Below are 25,296 nucleotides of genomic sequence, written 5' to 3'. Positions count from 1 at the left end.
TGAGGAGGAGGATGCCAAAGCTGGAAGTTTTTCAGAGGTGGAAGCTCCAAGCCCTGGAGTTTACCCTGCCTCCGTTTGAGACTAGAATTATTTAATAGCTCAGTCCATTCTCCTCTGTTCCTCCTTCAGCCCACCTTTCCCCCACCTCTCCTCCTCAATTCTATATACCAATATTTCAGACCATTCTCAGTGGGTTGTCTCTCTCCCAATGCCTCCACTACCCCTTGCCTTAAAGGTAAGTATGATGCTACCAACCATCAAAGGAGTCTGGGTAGCGCAAGTGGTTTGTGATCAGCTGTTAACCTAAAGGTTGGAGGTTCAAACCCACCCAGCCACTCCACAAAAGAAAGGCTTGGTGAACAACTTTCATGAAGATTACAGCCAAGAAAACCCTATGGAGTAGCTCTACTCTGTAACACATAGGGTTGCCATGAGATAGGAGCTGACTTGACAGCAGCTAATAACATCAACCAAGCACCAGGTATATACTCTATAGTTATGAGACCCAAAGTTTTTGCTGTTCAAGTGCCTGGAGCATCCCAGGTTAGGTTGGTGAACACACTTTTGGTTTATGTCCTATAATCATCACCAATTTCATATAGTGAACTTTTGTGAATATAACTTTATATTATAGGGGAAATCATTATCATGATGCCAAGTTGTTATGTGACAATAATAATAATCAAACAACATATTCCATTGGGAAAGCCTGCTGCAAAAGATTTCTTTAAAGTGTTAAAAGGCAAAGATGTCACTTTGAGGACTAAGGCGCACCTGAACCAAACCATGGTATTTTCAATTACCTCATATGCATGCGAAAGCTAGACAATGAATAAGGAAGACTGAAGAAGAATCAATGCCTTCGCATTACGGTATTTGTGAAAAATATCGAATATACCATGGACTGCCAGAAGAACAAACAAATCTGTCTTGGAAGAAGCATAGCCTGAATGCTCCTTGGAAGTAAGGATGGTGACACTTCCTCTCAGATACTCTGGAAATGTTATCAAGAGGGATTAGTCCTTGGAGGAGGACATCGAGCTTGGTAAAGTGAGGGTCAGCGAAAGAGACAAAGACCCTCAACGAGATGGACTGACACAGTGGCTGCAACAGTGGGCTCAAATATAACAATGACTGTGAGGATGGTGCAGGACCAGGCAGTACTTCATTCTGTTGTACATACGGTCTCTATGAGTCGGAACTAACTTGATGGCACCTTACAACAATGATAATTATGCATGGCAATAGATGTCAGCTTTCTTTTGTTATTGGTTTTATTTTCAGAAATTCAACATACACAAAGATGTGTGCAAAAAATTAGACTGAGTGTATAAGGTACACACGAATATCTCCTTTCTTTAACTGTATTATGTATGCTACAAATTTATCACCCTTTAGAAGTCCCAGTTTTAGAAATTTAATAAGTCTCTGATTGATGCCTTCTATTGCATCCACAGTAGAAACAGTAGTAGGGCCAACAATAATAGCAATATTATATAAATATATTGAGTTCCTTATCAGTTTATCAGCCACTGTCCAAAGGACTTAGGTGCCAAAAAAAAAATCTAAACAAACCAACAAGGACTTTCATACCCATTTTATAGAAAAAGAAACCAACACAATGAGAGGTTAATTAACACGTTAAAAGTTATGAAGTTAACAGATGGCTGTAGCAGAATTCAAATCCAAAGCTGTTGGTATCCAGTATCACCGATCTTAACCATTACTTTATAAATTAATACAATGCTAGGTTCTGGAAGGAACCAGATTTTTCTATGTTAACTTTGCCCACCAAATAGCCTATGTTTTATTTCCATAAATTTGAGAGCAATAAAACTCATAGAAATATGTATCAAACACTTATCTAATAGCCTAAGGATAAAATCCAGGAGTGAAGTTGGAAATTGCTCCTCAGATCCTAAATCTATGATCTGGCCTCAGGATTTTCACAGCTTTAGAAATAAAGCCTCATCAAGGGTCAGAGTAGAAAACAATAGCACTGTGGGAGTGGGGAACAATTCCACCTAGACAGCCTCCTCGAAACAGCTTCTCGAAATGCAGTTAAGCACGGTCCTCAATCTAGACTTTCCAGACTGAATCTATAATTCAGGTACCAAGCCCTGTCATTTCTAATAGTTGTCACTGCTAAGCACTGTGGATGTTAACTGTCATAAATATATGAGGTCTGTCTACACATCTGTTTTTCCAATGACCCCATAAAATGGGTCCAAAAAACAAATGCTGCTCCTTTTATTCAGTTAATAATTTGAAAGTCTCTTACAAAATACAAAAACCCATAGATACCCCAAGTTTTTAACGCCAGTGATTAAAGTGAAGACAGAAGGAAAAACTGATTCAGCTATTAGTCCCAGCTAATCTGAGTATGTGTGCTTGATAGATGAGAAAAAAAAAAAGTCAAGGCAAACCCACCTCAGGTTTCCAGACTCATAAGGAAGTAAGCCGACCAAATGCACAAAATCTACCAATATTTTCTTGGCTTGTTTTTAAAAGAACACTACCTTAAAAGATTATCCATTTAAGAACTTCTGTTGTTTTTAACAATAATAGTCATTGCCGAGTTGATTCTGACTCATAAAAACCCTACAGACAGAGCAGAACTGCCCCACAGAGTTTCTAAGGCTGTAATCTTTAGGGAAGCAGACTGCCACACGTACAGCCGGCGGGTTCAAATCACCCATTTTTTGGTTAGCAGCTGAGTGCTTAACCATTGTGCCACCAGAAGTCCTTCTAATGGTAATAACACCTATCAATTGTATGAAACATTATGCTTTCTTAAGAATTCTAATTTACTTAAAAAAAAAAAAGCCCATTGCTGTCGAGTCATAGCAACCCCATAGGACAGAGAAGAACTGCCCCACAGAGTTTCCAAGGAGTGCCTGGTGGATTTGAACTGCTGGCCTTTTGGTTAGCAGCTATAGCACTTAACCACTACGCCACCAGGGTTTCCCTTAATTTACATAGACCACACAATATCCTTGTGATTAAAAATGTAATGAGAAGAACCTCTTCTTCCATTTTACAGATGAGTAAATTGAGTCATAGATGGGATAAATGACTCACCCAAAATCACACGTTTATTCATGGCAGAATCATAGTTAACATAAGTAAGGAGTTTGGATAACTGGTGTGCAATAATTGTTCTAGTTCACCAAGAAATCAGCCTAAAACATGTCAATGAAAACAGCAAAAGGCCCTGTTGGTAATTAAATGCTAATTATTCCACTGATTTTTAAGGATAAGAGAAGTTATATTGTTGAGTCTTTTTATGGTAGCATGTTAAAAAACAAATGAATAAAATTAAAATTCATTCAAGAAATATTTAATGGAGTGCTCACTATGTGCCAGGCACTCTTCCAGATAGTTGGGGTAATAAAAAAACCCAAACCAAACCCACCGTCGTCGAGTCGATTCCGACTCATAGCAATCCTATGGGACAGAGAGTTTCCAAGGAGCGCCTGGCAGATTCGAACTGCCGACCTCTTGGTTAGCAGCCGTAGCACTTAGCCACTACGCTACCAAGGTTTCTGCCTGGGATAATACATTAGTGAATTAAGCAACAAAACAGGCAAAAATCCATGACTACCATAGAGCCTCCTTTCTAGCAAATGACACAAACATGAGCAACTGATATAATGGTAATAAGTAAACAGATTAATAATCTTGTATTTTAAAAGATAAAAAGTGCTAAAGAGTAAAAAGGAAAAGTAAAGCTGGGTAAGGAGGACCAGATCATTACTGGCGTTAGACATCGTGCAGTATTGATTAGGCCTCATTGAGAAGGTGAGATTCATGGATATCTGGGGAAGAGGGAACTGCCAAGCAAAAAAGTTCCAAGGAGTATCCTGGCTATCCTGGTGTGTTCAAAGAACGGCAAGGAAGCCATCGTAGTTGAAGCAGTGTTAGTAAGAGAGAGATTTGTGGGAGGTGAGGTCAGGGAGGGAACACAGAGACAGACTCTGCAGGGGCTTGGCTTTTATTCTCAACGAAATAGGGTGCCATTGCAAGGTTCTGAGCAGTAGAGTGGCATGATCCCACTTAAATTTTAAAGAGGACGTATTATTAATTATTACCACTATTAATTATTAAATACTTTAAAATTTAATCACCCAAAGTATTACATAATCTTTGACATATACATGAATCTCAATTTGCCCTCCAAAAAACCAAAACCAAACCCACTGCCATTGTCTATTCCAACACACGGAGAGCCCATGTGTTGTTACAGAGTAGGATTTTCTTGGCTGTGACCTTTAGGGAAGCAGATCACCAGGACTCTCTTCCTCTGTGCCACTGGCAGAGTTTGAACCATCAAACTTTAAGTTAGTAGTGGAGAGCAAACCATTTCCATCACCCACTCACCTTTTTTACCATCCATCCCTCCCAATAAGATTCTATGAATCCCATTTTCCCAAAGAAAATATCAAGGCTCAGAATCTCTAAGTAATTTGCCTTGGGTAAGTAATACCAAAACCAATTGCCATCGAGTTGATTCCAACTCATGGCGACCCCATGTATGTCAGAGTAGAACTGTGCTCTGTAGGGTTTTTAATCTGATTTTTCAGAAGTAGATCGCCAGGCCTTTCTTCCCAGGTGCCTGTGGGTGGACTGGAAGCTCCAACCTTTCAGTTAGAAAATTAACCATTTGTACCACCCAGAGACAGCGTAAGATATAGTAAGTGGTAAGGCCAGGTAAAATGAACATTTTTTTGAGCTTCTAGTCGACAACTGTCTCCCCTTTCCTATGCTCTCATTTATATTAAATTTATAAAGGAAGAAATTATTGAGATTATACAGATAATTCAATCACAGAGATGCTCAGTTTAATATATCCAAATGGAATCAAACCCATTTTCCTCTTATTATTAATTTCTTTGATGTAATGATACAAGTAAGTTTCCTCAACTATCTATTTGAAATGACACATGTAAATTCAAAATAAGAATTCTGGATGGAGAAGTAATCATAATCATAACAGTTTAAATTTGTAACAACATATTTGATAGTTTCTCAAAGTCTTTAGTGATAGGACATTATTTAACTGTCTACTACATACCAGCCACTATGCTAACTTATTTGCATCACACTTAATATTCATCAAACATTCTAAGATAGGTATTAGTAATTCAATTTCATAGATGACAAGTGTGGATCCTGAGACACTAGGTATTGAAAGGTCACATGACTGCTAAGTACTGGAACAGGGATTTTACCTAAACCTCCACAGTCTAAAGCTAGGTTCTCATCACTAGCAACACTGCCTCACTGCAGCATGATGCTCAACACATCCCCTCAACATTCCTAACAAAAAGGTCAGCCAAATATGAGTGACCCCATTTCACAGATGACTAACTCACAGTAGAAAATTTAATCCACTCAATCAACATTTATTTTATGGCCACAATATGCAAATCGATATTTAGTTGCCAAGAGCCCAGAGGATTTATGATAAAATATGTAGCCTCAACAAGCTTACAATCTTGTTAAGGTAACAAGAGACTCATAAAAAAGGTAATAAATACTACAAGATAGCACATAATAAGTACCAAAGGAGACACAGCCAACAAATGCTAAATAAATTCAGCAGAGAGATAAATAAACCTGGCCTGCTTCAATTTCATCAGGAAGTATTTTTACTAAAAAGGACTGGTGCTGAGGTGATCTTTACAGGTAAGAAAAGGGTTAGGTCACTATAGAGGATGAGGAGCAATAATTCCAGATGTCAGCAAATTATCAAGAGAAAATATAAATACATGAGTTAGAGGGGAGGATTGGTAACAGGCAAAATGGTAAACGAAACCAGAGAAACAAATTGCAGAAAACCTTAATTATTAAATTAGGAATCCAGAACTGCTAGCGTGTGACACCTGCTTTGTGCATAAGTGTTTTGTTTGTTTAATCCCCTCAGTAACCCTACAAGATAGTAAGGGAGGTGTGGCATGGCCATTTTAAAGCTAAGAAAACACTCACAACACAGCCTTGTATGTGTAGATGGAGCAGAAATTCTGATCTAGATCTATTTGCCTTTAAGGTCCGTGTTCCTTCTACTACTTCTTCACCACTATCTGCCAAAGGCAGTGAGGAGCCACCAGAAGTCTCTGATCAAGAGACGAGAGTGTCATGAAAAACAGTGTGAGACTAAAAGAAGACTAATGTGACTATGAGATATTGGACCCTAATATATCCAATAATTAGAGGATTGGAGAAGGAAGACAGGTAAGAAAGACCACTTAGTCTATTGCATTAATCCAAATAACAAGGCAACGAGGATTTTGAGCACTGATAATCAGAAATAAAAGTGTGTAAAAGGTATTACAAAAGAAGTATGAGGAGATTAATGAGAATACTCAGGTCCTTTCTAATATGCAACCATACAACAAGACTGTAACGACTCATCCTAAAAATTCAAACAAAGTCTTCAAGTTCGAATATTTTAAGATTTTTGGACAGCATATGATTTATTTAAAACTAATAAAATCTATGGCTTCGGAAAAAATCTGCATTAGTGCAATTTACCTCTTAAACCACCATCACAAATTATGGCAGACTTATGCCTGACACACTAATATGAGTTTGGAACTGGCTCATTGCCACATATGCTGACATGAATGATAATTCTTTATATCCATGCTCAGGAAGCATATTAATTACTAAGGAGACATTCTTTTCCTTTTTGTTTGTCTTTTATAAAAATACATGTTGAGATGTAATGCGTCAGGTTTGTGAACCTTATTCCTCTGTGGGGCTCTTCTCTTAAAATGCTAAGTATCAATGTGCCACCCAGGGATTCAAATAAAAAACTAATAGCCATTAAATGGCATGCCATTCAACAACAAGTTGGATTTCTCCTGAATTTTTTTGACCCTTGAATAACCCAAACCATGCAACACCAAAGAAATGCGTAGAATTAAAAGCCACCTACGTTTTTCAAAGAAAATACTTACATAAACATCTAGGTATTTAGTCAATCCAAATCTTTTCAAACAATATTGCAAAGTTGTCAACTTGCTAATAACCAGGCAAACTACATAACCTTTGATTAATATCAAGTGTTCAACTAATTTTGAAATAGCTGTTAAACTGAACACCCTAATAAGTACAAAACACACATGTGATAAATGTGTGCATTCCTCTGTGTGTGTGTGTGTATCTCTATATAAAGTAACACAGTAGAGCTGATGAGTAATATTTTGACTCAGAATCCTTTTAGGAATTTCACACTTATGCATATTTTCACCTGATCTTAGTGCCACCTAGCTAAGACGACGGATAATTAAAATGCAACATATTCACAAAGACGAATTTCCTTACCTTTATAAATATAGGTTTGTTTCTCTGTGTTGAAAATAAATGTTTAGAAATGAAACTGTGCCACAGTCTAACACATTTAAGCCTACAGCTAATGTATATCTAAAATGCCTCTGAAAGTTTAAACAATATCAAACCTGTACTATATTTAGAACTGTTACGTGTCTAAAGAAACATCATTTTATAATACTAATAACTGTATTTGTTGAAATGCAGCACGGATACTTTTTTTTTTTAGGCTTCTAATTTCTGTATCCCTGTGCTGGTGTGAAGACAGGCATCTGCAAAATATGATCAAAGGAATCATCAATACTATACAAGTCTATCTGCTCAATACTTTTAGACTTTAACATTCCCTAAGTTAGAAAAACTCAGACATTTGAAATAATTAACTTCAAAACTATTCATGCAGCAAGTCTGGCCCATAAGATTTTAGGCATTTTATAAAAGATATGTTAAACACATTATGTGTCAATGATACGAATCACAGATAGTGTTTGTTTCATACCTTACTTTCTATTTTCTATATTTTTAATACATAATGATACACCCGTATATAAAATGTATTATAATATGAATATTACCCTTAAATTTTATAGGCATTATTTTGTGCGAGTTTAAAAAAAGTAAAACTATTTTTACCTCCCAGTCCTGGTCTAAGCCGATTATCGTAACCATCCAGAAGTCTGTCTAGAATTCTTGTAAAGATGGTAATGTTATTTTTAGCCTCATCTTCTTGGATGTTAGCCAGCACCAACCTAAACAGATAATTTTACAAGCTGATATATATATATATATATTAGTGTGTTTTGCAAGTGCCAACATACTCCTATTCCTTGAATTTAATTTCAAGGCTCCCTAAGCTATTTTTCTTTTTTAAGCTATTAGTGTCCCCGATTTTCCTCCATTTTTCACTTCTATAAATACCAGTGTGCCTGTTGGGAAGTTAAACATGCTGTTGAAAATGGATACTAAATATTAGATGATCAGAAAGTTTGACATCAACATTATTTCAGATTTCTACCACTTAGTATTCTGTGTAGACTATTCATTTCTTTCTAAAATCCATGCCCTAGAATAGAGTGCAATTGTTGATTATCACGTGCACATACAATTAGTAATGTTACTCTGCAGTTAGAAGGGTACAATAATTAAAGGAACTCATGAAATAATTCTTTAGTTGATTTGAATATTAACTGGAAAATAAATTGTCTCCTTGGAAGTACAAAATTTCTCTATGTTCCTCATAATTGTCTTTCTTTTTCTCATAAACCAAGACTATTTCCTTACTTTGGATATACCTCCACCCAATGGCCAAGTGCAATATAGACATCAGGGAAACTCCACTGGCCTTGCTCCAAGTTCCACTGATGCCAGGGAGGTGGAGGTGGGTTCTGAGGGGATCAGCAACACACACACAGCTGCGGCAAGCCTTGAAGGGGCAGTCCCTTTTGACTGGTCTCCGAGGAGAGAGATCAGGGGCTACATAAAGATTAAAAGGCTTAGCCAAGTTTTCTGTGATAAATTTGCAGAAAGAACAAATGGTCTTAAAGTATCTACAAAAGGGGTTAGAAACAGTGATATTTTTCCCCATCATTTCTCTATCATAAAGTCAGAGACCTGATTTTGTGACATCCAGCAAACTGATGCAGAAGGAATTGGATGTACAAAATAGAATGTCCTTTTTCACTGCCATTTTTTTCCCTAGAGTGATTCAGAAACTTAAATTACTCCACCAAAAGAATCAATTATATAATATAATACTGACTTTAGCATTACTGGTCAAATACAGAACAGAAAACTAGAGAATTATGGGTAAGCACTGAAGATTTTAAATCACAGCTTGTTCACTTCTTTCAAGTTCAAAGATTGTGTGATTGCATTTTCTCCAAAGTGTACTGTGTAAAATATTGATAGCGTCCATTTGAAATAAATCATTACAGAAGTAGTAGCTAAAAATTCTCTTAATACAACAAAACACTGATAACCAACTTTGAACAAATACTGCTTTTGGAGCAAATTATAAAAACAATGATATAAGGATAAAATTTTTTAATTAGGTAAGTAAATTAGTCCATACCCTCTAGCCTCAAAAGTTCTTAAAATGCCTTCTTAATCTAATTTTAAAACCAATCACTAAGGTTATCATAAAGTTCCACACAGATATTTTCACTCAAAACTTTTTTTTCAATCCCATGTCATATTTTTCTTCAAGTCTTTTTTCAGATGCTAAAGGAGTAGATATTTCCAATATAAAAAAATAAGGTTTATAGAAAGGTTTCTTCTCCTCAATTATAAAAAAAAATAGTGTTTTCGTATTTTGGCAATTACTTGGACAGGAAAATGAAAAATTAAAAGGAAATAAAGGTATAATGAACACTTACGGGTTAAAAAAAAAGGCAGGTTTCACATTCTTATGAAAGTTGTATTTTAAGTTATCTGTTATTTTGGAAATCATATCCTACAGGCATTAAACAAAAGGTGTCCATTTAATGTATCATGATAAAAGTAAGAATAGACAACCAAAATGAAGTTACTGAAAGCAATAAAAATTAACTGCATATTTGCAGAGCATAGGGAAAACAAAACTAGTTACATGTTTAAAATAGGTAGTTTTTATAACAGTAACCATTTTAGGAATAAAATAACTCTAAATCAGTATTATAAAAAGTTGACCAATAAATCTTTTGTTTTATTGTTTGTGATTGCCAAGTTGTATACTACCTCCCCCTAGAGGTTCAAGAGACACACCATTTGTTTTTTTTTTCTACATTGAATAAAGAGCCAAGACCATAAAAAATAAAATAAAGAGAAAAAGAAAATATTAACACTCATATCATTTTAGCTTGTACTTTTCTGTTTGGCTTCAAGGAAAACTTTGGCTTCCTTACTAAATTTTGTTGTGATTATGGGCACATTTAACTACTTCAATTCCTTGTGAGACTATGTCACTCAAAGGGTATTCTTTCTTTCAGCGGTATTTTTTGGGTTTTTTATTTGTTTAGAAAATGCTTCTGTTCATTTTTGTATTTTATCGTTAAAAACAAGTAGCAGTGAACTTTTTACAGGCTTTGCCACTTCATACTTCAGTCTCCTGGTACAACTTTTTCCATTAGAAATAATTCTTCAAAATAACCTAGATTCTCAAAAGCCACCCCTACGTTGATGGCATTCAAGAAACACGTTTACGCTGAGTAGAACAATCAAATATAATAAATATCTCACCTGGCTGGATCCCACACCAAGAGAAGCAGGAGCAGCAACTGCAGGTTGTAAATGTTCCATTTTGTCTTCATTCCCATTTTTGTAAAGCCTTGAACGAAAAAAACAAAAGATACGTAAAATTGCATTCAACCCCCACCATCCAAGTAACCCAAAGATTGTCATTTCAAAGGGGAACTGGAGTTAAAGCTAAGGAGGTTACTCCAGTGGAGCGAGTGTAGGGCGTGATGATTGGGGGAGGGGGGCTTTAGGTTTTTGCCCCCTGCCGCCCCTTTTCTTTTTTAACAGCAAGCTGACCAAGTATTCAGACTTCGATCTGCCAGGAACTTCCCCCGGCCCCATCGTCAGCAAACACTGTTTTGTGCACACATGTAATAATAACACCAGGGACCCTAAACGGATATATGAGCTGGAGAAGGAAATGGGGTGAAAGGGAAAGTGGAAACCGAGAGGAGAAAGGGTACTTCATGGCACAACCCTCTCAACCAAGACCACCCCCGCAACCACAGCAAAAAAAGCGAGGGACAGCCAGCCCACTTTTTCAATTATTCTTCTTTTCATTCCAGACACCTGCAGTCCTCACGTCTTCACTTCTTCACTTCTCCTGAAATAAAATAAAATAATCCCCCTTCCTACTCATCCACAGTTACCCAAGACCACGTCTTGGAGCTAGCCGGGATCGGATCAACTGCTGCGAAACGACGCGTTTGACAGCTGTTCAGGAGTCGACGACCACAGTAAGAGAAGGAGCGTGAGGCTCCCGGATCAAACACCAGCCAGGCTGGCAGCGACAATCACAGTGTGCAAAGTTGAAGACTACAAAAGAGCGAGGCTTACGTGTCGCCGGGCGGGCGTCTAGGATCTTACTGTAGTTGCAAATTCGCTTCTGGGGATAAGTATGGAAATTATTATTTTAAATGGACTCCGGGGGGAGGCGGGCTGAGCCTCCTAGGTTTCCAAGGAACATCGTAGCGTGGGGTGGGGGGAGATGAGACATGAAAGGGAGGCGAACGCAAATGGGAAATGGTCCCCGTGTGGGGACCAAGGCATGCGATCCTACCTGAACCAGCAAGCCGAATTCGGTGTTTTCCTCGCTCTGCCCTGATCTTAAGGATATAGGAAACTTGCGAGAGAGAGAGGAGAGAGATGAGAGTGAGAGAGGGAGAGACTGCAGCAGCAGCCGCGGAGCTAGCGGGAGCGATGAGCTGGTAGGAAGCCAGAACCGAGCGCGAGAGCGGCAGCGGCAGCGCGAGTAGGAGGCGAAGGCGTCCGTAGTGGCGGTAATGGGCGGAGGAGGAGGAGGAGGAGGAGGAAGAGGAGGGGGGAGCGACGGCAGGAGCGGGCGGAGCGGCGGGGGGTGGGGTGAGGGAAAGGCGGCGGAGGCGCGGTGCGCGCAGGCAGTGGCGGGCACGAGCCCCGCGCCTACAGGAGGAGGAGCCAGGCTGACGAGGAGAGTGAACGACGTTCCCAGTGAACGCAGGGAAACCCCCCACCCGACCCCGGTAACCGCCCGCCATCCGCCGGGCACCTGCAGCGGCGCAGCCCCGGGCGGCGGCGGGCGCCCGGAGCGCCGCTTCCCGCGCCCACGTCGCGCCGGTGGAGCAAAGCCTACGCACCGCTCTGGGCTGCTCCCCGCGGCCTCCTGCCGGGGCTCCCCCGAGGCTCGAATGTTCTTGGGGGGCTGCCGGGGGGTGCCTGTGAGGAGTCGGGAATGCAGCGTCTGTGCGTTGCGCTGCGCTGCGCTGCGCTAGCTCCCTCACGCTGCGCCCCTTCACTCGTCCTTTCAACATCCCCGGGCCACGGAGCGACGTGGCTGCCAAGAAGAGGTAAAGAGGCACCGCTCGCGCAGGAGGGCGAAGGGACTAATCACGCCTGTACTTAGTCATCAGCGTATCCACGCAGGACCAAGTTCAACGCATGTTGTGTGGAATCAGCAGGAAGTTTTTTTTTCGTTTTTTGTTTTGTTTTCGGATTTCCTGGGACTTCTTGATTTAACCACTCATTCCTCCAGTCTTCTGCAAGCAAGACCAATTTCCCCTCAAAGCTCTGAGGGCTAGTCGTCTCTCTAGGCGATCAGTAAAGTCCATTTGCAGGTCATACACCTTGGGAAACCTCGTTCTAACTCTCAGTAATTTTTTCCCCCGTCTTCTTGCCACATGCATCTTCCTTTCCCGGTGCTCAAACAGCTCTAAAAAGTTTACATTACCATTGAGCAAAAGGGGACCTGCTGTGCTTCAACTACCTGGGCAATTCATTCGGGGGGGCGGGGGAGGGCGGGAGAGGGTACGGGGATTGTAGCAGGGTTGAGGTTTCCCCCCTTTTAGGCTCTTTGGAGGTAAAGTGACCTGTTGTAATTCCAGTGCCATCCCTGGCGTTTAGCATTCTATATTTGATCTCATTTATTTTATTTGAGGCGATAAAATTCAAACGTGCAACTTGAACAAAAAAAGACGTTTTCCTTTTTTTACGGCACATACGACAATATTAGGCACGTTCTACTAAGGCAAAGAAGAGCAGGTGTTTGTCTCGTCAGGAAGTTATAAACGTTAGGTACTTTAAAAGGCAGAATAAAAAAAAATAAGTATGCCGATATGTTTGTGTCATTTTACATTCAGAGTCAATGTGTGCCAAACACTTCAATTTCGTTAGTTACTCGGCAAAAATTCAGATGTTTTTCCTAGATGGTGTGTTTTTTCATGACAGCAGGCACTACTAGTCTACAGTAAATTTTAGCTTTGCTTTGAAGATTATGTAAGAATCTTTACATTGCAAACATTTTCAAACTGGCCTTTTTAACCTATTAATCACCACTTTCCGAATGAGCATTTAATATGCTACAACCTAAGCAAATATTTGCTCTATTTAGCTGGCTCTGTGAAGAATAGAATACCACCCGGCTTTCTCCTCCATCATTAATATTCCCTTCCTGACTTGCCCATTGCAGAGTCTAATTGAAATTCACAAAGATAAAAAGCCAGCCATTTAAAATCTTGCAACCGGGAGACCTGAACATCATTCACTTGGCGTGAACACTTCACTTCCTACTGTATTTTCATATTTTCCATTTCTACAAGTCAATCTTCATTAAGATCTCCATTACTTCACTGTTTATATTACTACTAAATGTTTATATGTTGATATTGGAATTAAGCAATGCATGGTTTGCTTCTTCCAGCCTAAATTGTTATGCTTTAACGTCTCTTTCATGAGTCACAATTTTTATAAATATCTTCATAGATTATTCCCGTACTTACCACAATAGTCTTTTCCCTATATTGTAATAACCAATTTATGGCTCTTAGTTTTAACTGTGTTATCTCAAAATCTGTATCTATTGGAATGATTTGTTCTTAAAAATCAGCCTTTCCTACTTGCACTCTTACTGTTTGCAGCCCCGTTTCATATAACCCACTTAAATGGAACCTCACAAAGGTCAAGCTGTTTTGATTTTCCTCATTGCTTGATTTTCATAATTTGCTTTTTTTAGGTGTGTGTTGAAATAGTCCAGATATTCAAAGATGCATTTACCTGATAAAGTCCCACAATAAAAACTAGATTTAAAAAAATCATTGTAAAGCCCTGCTTTTTTGGTTCTTCCCCACAAAATGGTTTGCAGTTTTATTGTTGCTGAATAGTTGTGATTTAAACTTCAAAACACTTTACCAGAAATGGAAATCAGAAAATCTTCCCAATCCAAAATTGCAGGGAGTGGACCTGTACTTTTATTGCTGTATGTATACTGATATTTCACAGTTACTATTCCTGCCGAATTTCTTCTAAGATTGTTCAGCTTCCCCAAATATCTGACAAATCCAACCTGATTTACTCCCCCTCTTTCTGTGATGGAGTGCAGGTGAACTGCCTGACATTTGAGAGTCAGCCTGTGTGGGTTGTGACTAAGCTCTTTCTACCCACTCTTTTGAAGCATATCCTAAAGCAACCAATACTGCAAAAGAATTGACAACTAATTGGTTAGAGTAAACCCATTTCCATCCAGGCTGGGGCGGGGGGGGGAGGTGGGGTGATTCAAGGTCTTCCTTTTGAAACCATTTGAATTACACTCCCACACATTGAATTTTTCAGGTCACTTCTCGTATATTCCCCACTCTCAATCCTCAAGTTCCAAAATAAATTTTCATACAAGGGCCAAGAATAAAAGAGAGCTGCAGAATGGGAGGATCAGGGTTTTTTTCTGATTCTTCTTTCCTGACTATCCACAGTCTTGTAGAGTTTTAAAGTCCATCAAAAATAACTGTTCATCTTTTTGAACAGGTATTTTATAGAACTTTCCTTTTTAGGGCCCAGCTATAGAAAGACTTGGCATTACTGAACCAGGGAACTCATGCTCTGTATGCCTCAGGGAGCTTCACTGATCTTTAAGCTTTCTTCTAGATGATGTGCATATTAGTATACATACATACATACACAAACACATACATGTATGATAGATTCAGATAGCTATCTGAGTTAACAATCATGGGCATGAGCATTTTAATAAGGTAAGAGCATTAAAACATCATGCTGTTCTTGTTAAGTTCCATCAAGTCAGTTCCAGCTCATAGCAACCTTATGTGTAACAGAAACATGGTCCAGTCCTGCGCCATCCTCGCAGCCATTGCTGTTTGAGCCCGTTGTTGGGCCACTGTATCAATCCATCTCACTGAAGGTCTTCCTCTTTTTAGATGATCCTCTACGAAGCATGATGTGTTCCAGGGATTAGTCCTTCCTGATAACATGTCCAAAGTAAGTAGGACAAAGTCTCCTCATCCTCACTTCTAAGGAGCATTCTACCTCTACTTCCTCCAAGATAGATTTGTTCATTCTTCAGCCAATCCATTCAATATTCTTCACCAACACTGTAATTCAAATGCATAAATTCTTTCTCATTCTTCTTTATTCATTGTTCAGCTTTCACAATGCCTGTGAATTGACTGAAAATATCATGACTTGGGTCAGGGGCACCTTAGTCTTCAAAGTGACAGCTTTGCTTTTTAACACTTTAAAGAGGTCTTTTTCAGCAGATTTGTATATTTCAATATGTCATTTGATTTCTTGACTGCTGCTTCCATGGGTGTTGATTGTGGATACAAGTAAAATGAAATCCTTGACAACTTCAATCTTTTCTCCATTTACCATGATGTTGCTTTTTGGTCCAGTTGTGAGGATTTTTGTTTTCTTTATATTGAGGTGTAATCCATACTGAAGGCTATACTCTTTAATCTTCAGTATGTGTTTTAAGTCCTCTTCACTTTCAACAAGCAAGGTTGCATCATCTGCACATCACAGGTTGTTAATGAATCTTCCTCCAATCCCGATGCCTCATTTTCTTCATATAGTTCAGTTTCTCAGATTATTTTCTTATCATACAGATTAAGTATGATGAAAGGATACAACCCTGATGCACACCTTTTCCGATTTTAGAACATGCAGTATCCCTTTGCTCTGTTCGAACGACTGCCTCTTGGTCTATATACAGGTTTTGTGTGCACACAATTAAGTGTTCTGGAATTTTCCATCATTCACCATGTTATCCATAATTTTTTATGACCCACATAGTTGAATGCCTTTGAAGAGGCAATAAAACACAGGTTAGCATTCTTATTGTGTTCTCGGCTTTCAGGCAAGATTCATCTGACATTACCAATTATATTTTTCATTCCACGTTCTCTTCTGAATATGGCTTGAGTTTCCGACAGTGCCCTGTTCATATACTGCTACATCCATTTTTGAGCTTTCTTTAGCAAAATTTGACCTGCAAGTGATACTAATGATATTGTTCGATACTTTCTGCATTCTGTTGAATCACCTTTCTTTGGAATGGATGCAAATACAGATTTCTTCCAGTCAGCTGGCCAGGTAGCTGTCTTCCAAATTTCTTGGCATAGATGAGTGAGAGCTTCCCATATTGCATCCTTTGTTGAAACATTTCAGTTGGTAAATTGGTATTCCCTTGATTCCTAGAACCTTTTTTTTTGGCCAGTGACTTCACTTCAGCTTGGACTTCTTCCTTCAGTAACATAGGTTCTTGATCACATGCTTCCTCCTGAAATGGTTGAATGTTGACCACTTCTTTTTGGTACAGTGACTGTGTATTCCTTCCATCTTCTTTTGATGCTTCCTGCCTTGTTCAATTTTTTCCCAGAGAATCTTTCAGTATTGCAACTCAAGGCTTGAAATTTTTCTTCAGTTCTTTCAGCTTGAGAAATGCCAAGTGTGTTCTTCCTTTTTGGCTTTCTAACTCCAGGTCTTTGCACATTTCGTTGTAATACTTTGTCTTTTTGAGCCACCCTTTGTAATCTTTTGTTCAGCTCTTTCACTTCATCATTTCTTCCATTCACTTTAGTTACTCAGTGTTCAAGAACAAGTTTCAGAGCCTCTTCTGATATCCATTTTGGCCTTTTCTTTCTTTCGTGTCGTTTTAATGATCTTTTCCTTTCTTCATGCATGATGTTCCTATTGTCATCCCACTATTGTCGTCCCACAGCTCCTCTCGTCTTTGGTAATTAATATTCAATGCATCAGATTTATTCTTGAGATGGTCTCCAAATTCAAGTGAGATATACTCCAGGTCATGCTTTGGCCCTTGTGAACTTGTATTAATTTTCTTCAGCTTCAACTTGAATTTGCATATGAGCAATTCGTTGTCCTTTCTGCAGTTGTCTCTTGTCCTTCTTCTGCCTGATGATAGAGTTTCTCCCTCTTCTGTTTCCACAGATGTTGATTTGATTCGCGTGTATTATATCCAGTGAAGTCCATGTGTATAATTGTCATTTATTTTGTTGAAACGAAGGTATTTCTGATGAATAAGTCATTGATCCTACAAAATTCTAGCACATTATTTCCAGAGTCATTTCTATTACCAAGGCTGTATTTTCTAACTACTGATCCTCCTTTGTTTCCAAGTTTTATATTCCAATCACCAGTAATTATCAGTGTATCTTAATTGCATGTTTAATCATATTTCTATGAAATATATTTAGTTTCACTACTACATGATTTGATTGTAGTTACTTTTATATAACTTGAAGAGAAATATCAGAATTACTTCAGATAAGAATAACATCTCACTAGATTTACAAATTTTAAAATATTAGCCAGTATGCCATGTAATTAATTTGTGTACGTTTTAACTACCTACCGTTCTATGTGATTCAGCCATTCTAGCTGAAGACAGAAACTTTTGGAAAATTAGGGACTAAAACACAGATTAGCCTGTTTTACCAGGATTAAATACAATCCTGTACTTTTCCCCAGAATGCCTTACTTATTTTCAAATATGCTTGGAGTATGAGTCTCTTCACATATTCACCGCTTTACTGTTAAAAAAAAAAAAAAGGAGCAAATACCAATTTAGAGGTATTATAATGTCCTTATATCATAACTGTGGCTTAATCAAGCTCCATTTGTCATGTAAATTGAATTTAGTTGGATGGTTCTAATATGTCTGCTAGACCCCAAGATTCTGAAAGAAGAAACAGCTGCAAAGGGGGAGTAACTAATCCTATAAACAAAAAAATTCCCCAACTACTCTGTTAAATTAATGTATCTGGGTCATGATTCATTAGAGCTAAATATATCTCGTATACTAAAAAAAAAAAACTAGCTTGGTTAAACTATGCACATTACCATCCTCAAACTGAGTTAGTGTTTCTCTGTTTATAAGTAATTTTACAAATGCTTATCTAACTTGAAAATCAAATATATCATGTATTCAGGATATACTGGGGTTTTCTGAGATTTTAAAAGCCAACTACTTACATCGGACACACATATAGAATAATTTGTAAGGAAATCCTTGTGCTTGCCTTTTGTAAAATTATAGATAGAATTTATTTTCAGTTTATTCAATTACTCCTAAATCAAAGATACAACTCCAGCAGTTCAAACCAAAAACTCTGTCACTGGGAAATACACATTTCATTGCATGGTAAACTGCTATATGATCAATGGCTTTTGCCTACAAGGCAGGTCCCATAAAAAATAATCATAGCAATAAAAATAATAAAAGTAAGCCTATAATATCTTTCATTTTTATAGCCACTCAGGTGCCATTCTAAATATGTTGCATGTATTAATTCATTTAATCTTCACAAGTAAGAGTTAACCAAAATAAATCAATAAATAAACCTATTGCCGTGGCGTCAATTCAGACTCACAGAGACCCTATAGAGCAGAGTAGTAGAACTGCCCCATAGCATTTCCAAGGAGCAGCTGGTGAATTCGAACTGCCGACCTTTTGGTTAGCAGCCGAGCTCTTAACCACTGCAGCACCAGGGCTCCAAGTAAGAGTTAGGTCACTATTATTCCCCTTTCACTGATGATGAAACTTGAGAGATTAAGATTAAGCTGGCTCAGGTCCCCCACTGATGGATCTTGGGGTAGAGCCCAAGCAATATGACTCCAGAGTCTCTATGATGAGCCACTGTATTGCCTCTAAACCATTCCGTAGCCATCACAACTCTAACTTTTTATATGCATTCTCACCATTGAAGCTTTGGACAAAATATTTCACTGTCAGTGTGTTGATGTTGCACAGTTAATGTAAATCTGTTAATAACAGCTGTACCTTCATCCAATAAGTCTTTCTTGAATGTCTTCTATATACGAGACACTCTGTTAAAGGCCACGTTAGATATAATGATGAGGAAGGTATGATCCCAAACCTTGAGGAAATGTACAGAAAATTGAAAAGACATTAAATGGCATGTGTTATTAATTGCAAACAAATTGAGGATCAAGGCCTATACACTCTCTAAAAACTTGTAATATTTTTGAAGCCGTACTACCTTTACTAAGCATTAACACGGGTTCAAGAAAAATAATACAATAAAAGGGACCTTTTCCTTTAATATTACAAATCTGGTTGTTATATAAAAATTAATAAACATATTAAGTACATTATTATGTATTTCTTATGACACAAACAGCCATTTAAGAAGCCCCTAGGACCATGAAAATTTTATATTCAGAGTGAATAAAAATCAATTTTATATGAAATTTTTCTGAATAATAATAACACCCATTGGCAAAATTGTGTAGAAGAAATCAACAACAACAACAAAATCAGAGGATGGAGGGAGGCCAGGACCTAATTTGGGCCCATTCCAACAACTACATACATTTCAAATAGGAAAAGATTGGAGCTTAGGGAACAATCCAATATCATTGTTTGTAGCAACAAAACTTCCATTTTGAGAGAAAGGGAGAGTATAAGCACTACAAAGAAACATAAAAAAAAAAAATCAGTCTTATAAGGACTCTGATCAGTTAGAGAGACATGAAGGAGAAAATAGTCTCTAAAGAAAAAGTGAATCATGTCATGGCAAATTAATTATGGATATCAAATCATTTAAAATAATAATATATAGACCATTATCTCCTTGGTAGAGGCTTTTTTTTTTTTTTTTCCCTCCGAATGCCTTGCTCTTGGATGCTCACTAAATAATTGCTGATTGCATTGTAGAGTTAAGCACACTGGAATATAAATTGGGAGTCTTGGCTCCAGTGGTTAAAAATGGCATAACCTTGGGTGGTCTCAGCTATAATATATGCTGATGACTCCCAAATCTGTATCCCAGACTTGTCTGGATATCTCTGCGTAGACAGCTGCTTTCCTCAGAAGGCATCTACTTTGTTGGTCTCTATCTTATTACCTCCTCCCCCTCACCCAACAAAAGCCTGAAACTATGAGTTGTCCTGAAATCTTTTTTTCTCAACACCCTTCCCTCCCCCCAATATGCACACACACATAGATTTACTATTGCTGAGAAAGGAAAGTACCTCCTAATATCCTTCAAGGATATTGGTGGTTCAGTGGTAGAATTCTTGCCTTCCATGTGGGAGATTCAGGTTCATTTCCCTGTCAATGCAAATTCATGCACAGCCACCACCTCTCTGTCAGTGGAAACTTGTATGTTGCTATGATGCAAACAATTTCAGCATTACATAGACTAGGAAGAAAGGCCTGGCAATCTGCTTCCAAAAATCAGCCTATGTATCGCAGTGGCCTGATCTCCAACTGATCGTGGGGATGGCACAGGACAGGGCAGCTTTTCACAGGACAGGGCAGCTTTTCATTCTGTTGTGGATGGGTTCTCCATGAGTGGGGGTACTAGATGGCAGCTAATAACAACATGTATCCATTATCTGCTCCATTCTATCCATTATTAATTTCATAACCTACGCTGTGGACTTACTTGGACTCACTTGTACTATTGCATTAGCAGTAAGCAATAGGCTACTAACCAGTTTCTTTGCCTCCAATCTCAGCTTTCTCCAGTTTGCCCTCCACAGGGCCACCAAAATAGTCTTTCTAAGACCAATTTTAATAGTGTCATTTGATAGCTTAAAATCCTTTCTTGATATTAGTTTAAGGTGCAAAATCTCTGGCATGTCACACCTGACCCCTGCCTGTATCTCCAGCATCAACCCTGTTCTTTCCACACACCCTTTGTCATACATGTGTACACCAGAATTCTCTCAAGCATAATCTCTTCCCCTACTCTCCCTACAAATAAAAACGTTTGCATTTCTCTAAACAGCCAATCGTTTCAAGCCTCCATGCTTTTGATTCCCATTCCCCCCTCTAACTGGAATGCCCTTTCCCAAGTCTACCTGGTTCAAACTTCAAACTTCAGCCCTGTAAACCTTTTCTGACTCTTTCAGATAAAAATGGGCACACTCCTTTGTGCCCCTGCTGAGCTTAGCACAAGCACCTTAACATTAAATCTAGACTATTTAATTGAACTTATTTATTAACTTTTCTATCTCACTTTGTTAGACTGTGAGCTCAGAAGCAAGGGTCTCATTTTAATATTTTTACCTTCCCAGTGTATAGCACAGAGCCAAAGATTTGTAGTCTCTTAGGAAATTATTGAGCAGTAAATGAATGAATCAGTGAATAACTTGATCAATAAATGAGAGAAGTAACGAGCATCTGTACTTTCATACGTACATGCTGTTGTTGTTAGGTTCCTCGACTCAATTCCGACTCGTAGCAACCCTGGGTACCACAGAACGAAACACTGCCTGATCCTGCACCATGCTCACGATCATTGTTATGCACATAGAAATCATAATACTTTGCTCACAGTGGAAATGAGAGGCAGCAGAGAGTAGTAGTTAAGAGACCAGATGCTGGTGCTAAATACCATGGTTCAAATATGAGCTGTTCTACTTACTCACTATGTAAGCCTGGAAAAATTCCTCAGCCTTTATTATTCCTTAGTTTTCTAACCGCAAAATAAGGGCAATGCCAGAACCTATCAGGTCATGGTGAGTAGTCTGTGATTTGAACTATGAGCACAAAACACCAGCTAGATCATTGACACAGCTGCACAGTGTTTGCTGATTATTGAAGTACTTGAAAGCTGTTAGTTCACTGCCTCAACATTTAGTAAATGAAATTTAGTTGTGCTCCATGCCTTTAAATTTATTGCATCTTTCTTTCAGCACTTATCTTTTCCCTTGAGTATGTTCCATCCATCTTTTCCACCCACAATATGTTCCCAGGTTCACAGGATTAACCTGTCAGAGTCCAACCCACATACCCAGATTCTTTTGCATTTGTTTTTTTTCTCATGAACACACTGTTTCCCTCATTCTCTTATTTTTTTCTGCTCTTCTTTTTTTTTTTTTTCCCCCGTCCTCCTTTTAGCATACCATGGCCTCCTTTTTATTCCAGCTTGGCCTGCATTTCGTTCTTCTGTTAGTTCTCTGATGTTCCCTTTTCTTCCCTCTTTCTGCGTAGCATTCATACACAGCATATATCTGCATTGATGTACACACTTTTTGGTATATAAAAGTATGTGTGTTTAGGAGCGTGCATGTGGATAAGCAAAGTGTCTATTTAGGCAAATGGGAATGAGTGCCTTCACTGACATGGGAGTGCACTTACATCCATCCCTGTCTGTGCATCTGTGTGTTGGCCTCTGTACAAGCAGTGCTCTTAAATCCACCCAAGTGTATTGTATTGATTTGTTATATTAATTCCCAAGAAAAGTCAAGTGACTTCCTCTTTTGAATTGACTATTGGATTGCTTGAATTAAAGAAATTGCCACAGGTCGGATATGTTGTTTAAAAAAGACTCGTTATCAGTGGCATTCAGAGGGCTGAAGTCGCTAGTCAACGTGAAAATGTCTAGCTACCCTCCTCGTCATGCTTTAAGTTAAAATACGGTTAGAAGTTGCTCTTTCTTTTTCTGTGACTTCCAAGTATCCAGTATCGTCATACTACTTAGGTGAAAAAGAAAAATATGAGAACTTTTTTTTACATTATGAGTTAAAAACTAAACCCGCTTCTGTCAAGTCAATTCCAACTGTTAGCAACCCTACAGGACGGAGTAGAACAGCCCCATAGAGTTTCCAAGGGGCGCCTGGTGGATTTGAACTGTTGACCTTTTTGTTAGCAGCCATAGCACTTCACCACTATGCCACCAGGGTTTCCAGTCATACTATCAGTTAGGAGTTAAAAAACTATCCTTCAAAGAATATTTTTTTAAAGGGGAAAATTTTAAAAGAGGGCGTGGAAGTCGTTACTGCTGCCCACCATACATTGCCAGTTCCCTTCACAGGTACACAGAAATGTTGACCCCTTCCCAGTTGCCGTTGAGTTGATTCTGAATCATGTGTGTCAGGGTAAAACTGGTGGTCTATAAGGTTTTCAATGGCTGATGTTTCTTAAGTAGTTTGCCAGACCTTCTAAGGCACCTCTGTGTAGAATTCAACCTCTAACCATTTGGTTAGCAGCCAAGAACATTAACCATTTGTACCAACCAGAGACTCCTGATTTCCCTTGTTGTTACATGCCGTCAAATTGCTTCTGACTCATAGCAACCCTATGTACAATATAACAAAACACTACCCAGTCCTGTGCCATTCTTAAAATCGTTGCTATGTTTGAGCTCATTGTTGCAGCCACTGTGTCAATCCATCTTATTGAGGGTCTTCCTCTTTTTCAACAACCCTCCACTTTATCAAGCATGATGTCTTTCTTCAGGGACTGCTCCCTCCTAATAAGAAGTCCAAAGTACACAAGATGAAGTCTCAGCATCCTCCATTCTAAGGAACATTCTTGCTGTACTTCTTCCAAGACAGATTTCTTTGTTCTTCTGGCAGTCCATGGTATATTCAGTATTCTTCACCAGCACCATAACTCAAAGGCATCAATCCCTCTTTGGTCTTCCTTATTCATTGTCCAGCTTTCACATGCATATGAGGTGATTGAAAACATCATGGCTTGGGTCAGGGGCACCTTAGTCCTCAAAGTGACATCTTTGCTGTTTATCACTTTAAAGAGGTCTTTTGCAGCAGATTTGCCCAATTCAATACGTTGTTTGATTTTTTTGACTGCTGCTTCCATGGGCATTGATTGTAGACCATGGGCATTGATTTGGCATCCAAGTAAAATGCAATTCTTGACAACTTCAATCTTTTCTACATTTGTCATGTTGTTGCTTATTGGTTCAGTTGAGAGGATTTTTGTTTTCTTTATGTTGAAGTGTAATCCATGCTGAAGGCTCCAGTCTTTGATCATCAGTAAGTGCTTCAAGTCCTCTTTACTTTTTGCAAGCAAGGTTGTATTATTAGCATGTTGTTAATGAGTCTTCCTCTGATCTTGATACCACATACTGCTTCATATAGTCCATTTGCTGAGCATACACATTGAATAAGTATGGTGAAAGGATACAACCCTGATGCATACTTTTCCTGATTTTAAACCTCACAGTATCCCCTTGTTCTGTCTGAACAACTGCCTCTTGGTCTATGTACACATTCTGCAAGAGCACAATTAAATGTTCTGGAATTCCCAGTCTTCACAATGTTATTCATAATTTGTAATGATCCACACAGTCAAATGCCTTTGCATAGTTGATAAAATACAGGTAAACATCTTTCTGGTAATCTCTGTTATCAGACAAGATACATCCGACATCAACAATCATGTCACTCGTTCCATGTCCTCTTCTGAATCCAGCTTGAATTTCTGGCAGTTCCACATGGATATACTGCTTCAATCGTTTTTTAATTATCTTCAACAAAAATTCACTTGCATGTGATATTAATGATATTGTTCTGTACTTTATGCATTCTGTTGAATCACTTTTCTTTGGAATGGGCATGTATGTAGATCTCTTCCAGTCAGTTAGCCAGGTACCTGTCTTCTGAATTTCTTAGAGTTTCCAATATTGCATCTGTTTGTTGAAACATCTCAATTGGCATTCCATTAATTACTGGCATTCTGGAGCCTTATTTTTAGCCAATGCTTTCAGTGTAGCTTGGACTTCTTCCTTCAATACCATAGGTTCTTGATCCTATGCTACCTCCAGAAATAGCTGGATGTCAATCAATTCTTTTTGGTACAGTGACTCTGTGTATTCCTTCCATCTTCTTTTGATGCTTGCTGCATCATTCAATATTTTGCCCATAGAATCTTCAACATCGCAACTCAAGACTTGAATTTTTCTTTCAATTCTTCAGCGTGAGAAATCTCAAGTGTGTTTTTCCCTTTTGGTTTTCTGACTCCAGATCTTTGCATATTTCATTATAATACTTTACTTTGTCTTCTCGAACTGCCTTTTGAAATCTTCTGTTTAGCTCTTTTACATCATTATTTCTCCTTATCGCTTTAACTACACTGCATTGAAGAACAAGTTTTGGAGTGCCTTCTGGCGTCCAGTTTGGTCTTTCTTTCTTGTCTTTTTAGTGACCTTTTGTTTTCTTCATGTATCATGTCCTAGATGTCATCCC

At 38.5% G+C, this 25,296-nt stretch overlaps 1 protein-coding gene across 1 annotated transcript in view; it reads right to left on the bottom strand.

The window, feature by feature from the left end:
- Nucleotides 1-11,758, bottom strand: part of GABRA2 (gamma-aminobutyric acid type A receptor subunit alpha2) — a 182,762-nt gene extending 171,004 nt beyond the window's left edge. The window contains exons 1-3 of the mRNA XM_049886312.1: nt 11,609-11,758; nt 10,552-10,639; nt 7,969-8,084 (exon numbers count right to left, since the gene is read on the bottom strand). Of these exons, the coding sequence (XP_049742269.1) occupies nt 7,969-8,084; nt 10,552-10,628 (193 nt within the window). The 5' untranslated portion in view covers nt 10,629-10,639; nt 11,609-11,758. The remainder of the gene's footprint in view (nt 1-7,968; nt 8,085-10,551; nt 10,640-11,608) is intronic.
- Between the last annotated feature and the right edge of the window lie 13,538 nt (nt 11,759-25,296).

The sequence above is a fragment of the Elephas maximus genome, chromosome 5 (genome assembly GCF_024166365.1).
Source record: "Elephas maximus indicus isolate mEleMax1 chromosome 5, mEleMax1 primary haplotype, whole genome shotgun sequence".
NCBI classification, from domain to species: Eukaryota; Metazoa; Chordata; class Mammalia; order Proboscidea; family Elephantidae; genus Elephas; species Elephas maximus.
This window is presented reverse-complemented; position numbering and strand designations above follow the sequence as displayed.